The sequence below is a fragment of the Coloeus monedula genome, assembly GCF_965178545.1.
Source record: "Coloeus monedula genome assembly, chromosome: 16".
In the NCBI taxonomy this organism is placed as follows: domain Eukaryota; kingdom Metazoa; phylum Chordata; class Aves; order Passeriformes; family Corvidae; genus Coloeus; species Coloeus monedula.
The window spans coordinates 15,252,326-15,258,910 of record NC_138796.1 but is presented as its reverse complement, the minus strand read 5'-3'; the positions used below and the strand labels follow the sequence as shown (position 1 = coordinate 15,258,910).

Genomic DNA, 6,585 nt, shown 5'->3' with positions numbered 1-6,585 from the left:
GCCTGGGCCGGTGGAAGGTGTCCCTGCCCATGGCAGGGGGTGGAATGAGATGAGCATTGAGGTCCCTTCCAATCCAACCATTCTGGATCCTTCTCTGTCTTCCATTGGCCGTGCTGGATTCTAGGCTCAGAGAAGGATGTGAACATCCAGGGACAAATCCCCATCTGTCCCTCATCACAGGGGGACACCAGGGCCATGCAGCTTCTAGGAGGACCCTGCTCTGTGTCCCAGACACGTCCCCTCTGTGGCTGTGTCCAGCAGCCCTGCACCACCTGGTCCCATGTGCCACCCTACTCAGGGACCCCCAGGATCTCCCCCCTCACTGGTGCCACCACCTCCCCCAGCCATGGCCACCCTCCCTAGCAGAGCCACAGCCCCTCATCCGCCACCCCTGTGTTACAGAGAGATCTGTGGAAGATGTCGAACCCGAGAAACGGCGACACCAAGCCCCCATGTTTGCCCCGCAATGGACTGGTGAAGATCCCCACGCAACCCAACGGCCTCGGCTCCGCCAGCATCACCAAAGGCACCCCCGCCGTGAAAAACCGCCTGTGCCAGCCTTCCTCCGTGCCTGCCATCCTCAGCCCGGCCTTAGCCCACCGCAGCGACCTGCCCATCCCCAGCCTGGCCTCCCCGCTCTCCTTGGCCACTCTGGCCAGCGTCTCCTCCCCTCCCGGCGCTTCCTTGGTGGGACTGAACGCGAGCGAAGGCTCGGAGCAGCCCTCTCCGGAGCGGCTGCCGGGCTCGCCTTCGGAAAGGCAGCTGGCGGTGGACGAGAAGATCCTCAACCGCTTGTTCTGGTACTTTTCGGCGTGCGAGAAGTGCGTGCTGGCGCAGGTGTGCAAGGCATGGCGGCGGGTGCTCTACCAGCCCAAGTTCTGGGTGGGCTTGACGCCCGTCCTGCACACCAAAGAGCTCTACAACATCCTGCCCGGTGGAGAGAAGGAGTTCGTCAGCCTGCAGGGCTTCGCTGTCCGCGGCTTCGACGGCTTCTGCCTCGTGGGCGTCTCCGACCTGGACATTTGTGAGTTCATTGACAACTACCCCCTCTCCAAGAAGGGGGTCAAGTCCATGAGCCTTAAGAGGTCAACCATCACGGATGCGGGGTTGGAGGTAGGTGACCATGCTGAAGTGACCGGGGTGGCTGAGATGTGCTGCTGGCAGGTCAGTCCTGGTGGCCTTGGGGACATGCACGCGGGCAGAGCTTTCACGGGTGGCAGGGAAGGAGCAGGCAGGTGGCACGGCCATCCCGCAGTGCTGGCAGCACCGGGGGCCCTGCCTGCGGTCTGGGCAGTGGGATGGGTGCAGCAGGGAGTCAGGAGGCGGTCAGGGGCTTCGTCCCTGCTGCATGTGGGTGCTGCCAGGAACGCAGAGCCAGGTGAGGTGGCTGTGCTGCTGGGCGGTGGATGTGGCAGTGGGTGACAAGCAGGGCTCTGGGAACGGGACATTCCCACTTCGCTGGCTGCTCCCCAGCAAGGGGGTTACCCAAGCAAGGGGCTGAGGGTCAGATAGAAATGGGACAATTCAGGGGGCTAGGCAAGGTCCCCACCCAGACCCTTGCCCTGTGCCATGGCCAGACACAGCACCAGCTGCTCCATGGGCACATCTCACCCGAGCAGTTCCTGTGCTGGGAGCGGGCATCAATCCCGACCCTGCCAACAGCACCTGGTACAGTGCTGGGGCTGCACCTGGGGGTCCCTTCCTGTTCCCTCCCATTCCCCACTGATGCTGGCATATCCTAAATTGGGTGTTGAACCCATGCCAGGGAGAAGACTTGACCCAGGCCAGACCGAGAGCAGTGGGAAGAGCCACGGGGGGCTCAGAGGGAGCCGGGGCAGGGACGTAGGGATGTCTAAGGGTGGCTGGCAGTGCCCAGCATGGCCTGACCCCCTGCCCCTCGGCAGGTGATGCTGGAGCAGATGCAGGGCGTGGTGCGGCTGGAGCTGTCGGGCTGCAACGACTTCACGGAGGCCGGGCTGTGGTCCAGCCTCAACGCCCGCATCACGGCGCTGAGCGTCAGCGACTGCATCAACGTGGCCGACGACGCCATCGCCGCCATCTCGCAGCTCCTGCCCAACCTCACCGAGCTCAACCTGCAAGCCTACCACGTGACGGACACGGCGCTCGCCTACTTCACCGCCAAGCAGGGCTACACCACCCACACCCTGCGCCTCAACTCCTGCTGGGAGATCACCAACCACGGCGTGGTCAACATGGTCCACAGCCTGCCCAACCTGAGCGTCCTCAGCCTCTCGGGCTGCTCCAAGGTGACGGATGATGGCGTGGAGCTGGTGGCCGAGAACCTGCGGAAGCTGCGCAGCCTCGACCTGTCCTGGTGCCCTCGCATCACCGACATGGCCCTGGAGTACATCGCCTGCGACCTGCACAAGCTGGAGGAGCTGGTGCTCGACAGGTAAAGGGCTGTGCTGAGCCATGCTGTGCTGTGCCGTGCCATGCCATGTTGAGCCATGCCGGGCCATGCCATGCCATGCTAAGCTATGCCAAGCCATGCCAAGTAATGCCATACCATGCTGAGCCATGCCATGCCATGCCATGCCATGCCATGCCATGCTGAGCCGTGCTGTGCCACATCATCCCATGAGAAACCATGCTGTGCCAAGCCGTGCCATGCTGAGCCACGCTGGAAGCTGAGGGTGCAGCATGGGAGCCATGGTTTGGGGACACCCATGGGTGACCAGCTGGCCCTGACACCCTGCGTCCCGGCAGGTGCGTGCGGATCACCGACACCGGCCTCAGCTACCTGTCCACCATGTCATCCCTGCGGAGCCTCTACCTGCGCTGGTGCTGCCAGGTAGGTGTGGAACTGTGCCCGTCCTGGCTCGGCACGGCAGAGAGGGCATGGTGGCACCTCCTTGGGGATGGGCCATGAGCTCAGGGTGGGCTCCCGGGGCTGGCTGGAGACCCCAAGACTCGGTGCTAGGAAGCAGACAGCTCCTGTGAGCTCAGCAGGACTCAGCCCTGGCACCCTGACCCTGTGTCCTGCCCCAGCACCAGTATCCCCAGACCCAGTGCCCTGCTCCAGCATCCTGCTGCAGCCCCAGGCTGCCTGCCCTGGCCTCCCTGCTCCCTGTCCCACAGCCCAGACCCAGTACCCAAGCCCTGCACCCCAAATCCTGCCCCAGCATCCTGCTACAACATCCCACATCCTGCTCAGGCTCCCTTCCCCAGCACCCAACTCCCTGCACCCTGTCCCATCACAGCTCCCTGCCCCAGCACCCAGAGCCAGCACACTGCCCCAGCATCCTGCACCCTGCTTCAGGTTCCCAGCCCTGGCACCCAGTTCCCAGCAGCGCTGTGAGCCCTGGTGCTGTGGTTGTCCCCACTGTCCCCCCTCATCCCCACCCCAATTTCTTTTCCAGGTGCAGGATTTTGGCCTGAAGCACCTCCTGGGCATGGGCAGCCTGCGCCTCCTCTCCCTGGCCGGTGAGACCCTCACCCTGCTACCGGGGACCAGAGACATGGGACCCCATGGGGCTGGGGAGGCAGAGGGCGTGGGGACAGAGAGCCCTGGGGACAGCCTGGGGACAGCCAGCATCCCCCAAGCCAGCAGGCAGCTGCATCCAGCCCAGCTTGTGGGGAAGGAGCCACAGCTGGGCTCTTGGGGTGTTGTAGTTTTTGAGGTGGTAGTGTTTTGGGAGCTCTGTTTTGGGGATTCAGGTTTTTTGGGAAGTTGGTTTTTGAGGGCACTCTTTTTTGGGGTGGGTTTTAGGCTGACATTCTTGGGGTGCAGCTGTTTTGGGTGTTGTTTTTCGGGGTGTTGGTGTTTTGGAGCACTGTTCTTTGGCATGCTGGTTTTTCTGGGTTCTGGTGGGATTTTTTGGGTGCTAACTTTGAGGGTTCTGGTATTTTGGGGTGCTGGTGCTTTAGGGTGCTGGTTTTTGTGTGCGTTTTTAAGTGCTGGATTTTTTGGATGCTGATATTTTGGGTGATTTCGTTGGAGTGTTGGGGTTTTCGGGGTACTTTTTTTTTTTTGCATGCTGGTTTTTTGGGTTCTGTCTTTTAGGTTCAGCGAGTTTTGAGGTGCTGGGTTTTGAGGTGCTTTTCTTTTGGGTGTGGGTGTGCTTGTGGTGCTGGGATTTTGAGGTCCTGATCCTTCAGAGTGCGGTTTGGGGGTCTTTTGGCGTTTTGGAACGCTGGTGTCTTTGAGATGCTATTTTTTGGGATGCTGTTTTTTGGGATGCTATTTTTTGGGGGCGCTGGTGTTCTGGGCTGACACCCTATCTCCCTGCAGGCTGCCCCTTGCTGACCACCACGGGGCTTTCGGGGCTGGTGCAGCTGCAGGAGCTGGAGGAGCTGGAACTCACCAACTGCCCCGGGGCCACCCCGGAGCTCTTCAAGTACTTCTCCCAGCACCTCCCGTGCTGCATGGTGATCGAGTAGCGCCGGACCCGGCCGCCCGCTCCCGCGCCCACCCCGGCCGCCATCGCCCACCCCATCTCCCTCCGGCTGCTGGGGGATTCGAGAGACGCCCCCAGTTCCAACCGAGCCCGGACATCCCCCGCATCGACGCTCCCGAGGGACGCGGGGCTCCGGGGGGAGATGGGGGAAGGCGTCGCCCCCGGCCGGAGCCCCCCGGCTACCATGTAAATTCCCCCCCCCCGCCGCCGCCATCGCCCGTGCTCCTCCCGGTGTCCTGCCAATCCCTTCCGGACAGACGAACGGACATCATGGAAGCCCAAATTGAGAAGGCGACGCTGTGTGCCCCCCCCCTCCCCCCCGGCCGCATCCTGCTTCCCCCGCCCCGGGGCCGAGCGGGCGCACGGCCCCGCCACCAAGGATGCTCCTGGGGACCAAAGGATGCTCCCAGGGATCAAAGGATGCTCCCAGGGATGGGCGAGAGGAGGATGCTTATATTTGGGTGGCGGCGGAGGCTGGATGGGTCCCCTCACGCCCCCGGAGGGGGTCACCGAGCTCAACCCCCCCCCGCCCCGTGCTGCGTGTCCCCTCCAGCCCCCCCAGCCCTGCCTTTGGGGCACTTTCTCCCGGTGAATAGGATGTCCCTCTCCGCCCGCCCGCCGCTCTCGCATGCTCGCTTGCTTCAGTCTCGTGCTACGGCAGGTTTCGGGGTACCCGGGGGCACGGTGACAAGTGACAGCCCCCACTGAGCCCCTCCACGCGGCTTCGCCCCGGCCGGATCCTGCCCCGGCAGCCGGGCTCTCCTGGCGAGCACCACCCCCCCGTCGCCCTGGGGACCCCACTGCACCCCGTGGGGCCGTGGGGGCGATGCCAACGCCGAGGAGCGACCCATCCGTCTGGGATGGGACAACCCGGGGGACCAGGGCCACGTCTGAGCCACCACGGTGACACCGGCAGCACAGAGAGATGACAGGAGGTGGCACCTAGGACACACTGCCACCGCCACCGCTCTTCCAGCTGAAAAGCCATCGCCCCGATGCCAGCGGCAAGCGGGGACCGGGGGGACCCCTGGGCTGAGCCGAGATGGGACCGAGCCGGCGCGGGGCTGGGGTGCCCACGGGGACCCAGCGCGGGAGGGGCTCGGTGGCCGCCCCCGGGGCATTGCCCGCCGCCACACCAGCCCTGGGAGGAGTGTGGGCATGGATATGGCCATGGACATGGGCACGGACACGGGATGGGCACGGACACGGACACGGACACGCTTTCGGTTTGTTTTGCCTTTGTACCGGCCGGGAAGGAACTGCTGCACCAACCGCCGCCTCCGCTCCCTCCTTTGTCCGAAACGCCCCTTTCTGACCCCAAATTGCCACAAAGACCCTCGTGGCCCTGGAAGGGGGTTTGGGAATCCCCGGGGCTGCGGGACAGGGTGGTACTGCTGGGGCTCGGAGCACCCTGGCACGGGGGTGGGGGGCTGCCTGCACCCCCAAACCCACCAGGGCCCCTGGGCACGGAGGCCAGGCAGGACAGTGGCACACAGAGGGTCCCTGCAGGTGACAGCAGCAGTTATGGGGTGCCATAGCCCTGCACGACTCCCTGGTCCCACGTTGCACAGACAGCAGCAGCACGGCCCCCACACCCTCCTCTGCACCCCCCATGGCAGCGGGTCCCCACGCCCCTTGCACCCCTACTCCTCTGTGCACCCCTACATCCCTGCATCTGTACGCCTCCAATGCCCCCCATATCCTCTCGGCACCCCCATTTCCCACCCTGTACCTTGACCCACAAAGCACCCACAGACCCCTGACCCCCATTTATCCCCCCCGCATCCCCATCCCTAATGCACCCCACATCTCCCCGGCACCCCCACCCCCAATGCACACCCTCTCACCTGCCACTGCTCCCCATGGCAGGGTGTCCCCATGCCCCCCAGTGCACCCACTCACCTTTGTGCACCCCTATAATGCTCCAGTTCACTCCTACGCTCCCAATGCACCCCCTATCGCCCCCGGCACCCCCATTTCCCACCCTGACCCCTAAACCGCATTTTCCCCTGCACTCCCAGTCCCTCTGGGATGCATCTCCGGCATCCCCATTCCCTCCGGATCCCACATCTCCCTGACGCTCACCCCTAACACACCCCGTAATGCCCTCGTACTCTATTTCTCCTCCCAATACACCTCATATCCCTCCAGCACACCCTTTCATCCC

At 63.9% G+C, this 6,585-nt stretch overlaps 1 protein-coding gene across 1 annotated transcript; it reads left to right on the top strand.

Moving 5' to 3' along the window:
- Positions 1-417: 417 nt before the first annotated feature.
- Positions 418-4,401, top strand: FBXL16 (F-box and leucine rich repeat protein 16; the record flags this gene model as incomplete). The annotated part of the gene is made up of 5 exons (XM_082292164.1): positions 418-1,113; positions 1,905-2,413; positions 2,728-2,812; positions 3,381-3,444; positions 4,253-4,401. 5 exons carry the CDS (start codon positions 418-420, stop codon positions 4,399-4,401), a joined length of 1,503 nt encoding a protein of 500 aa, XP_082148290.1.
- Positions 4,402-6,585: the final 2,184 nt, after the last annotated feature.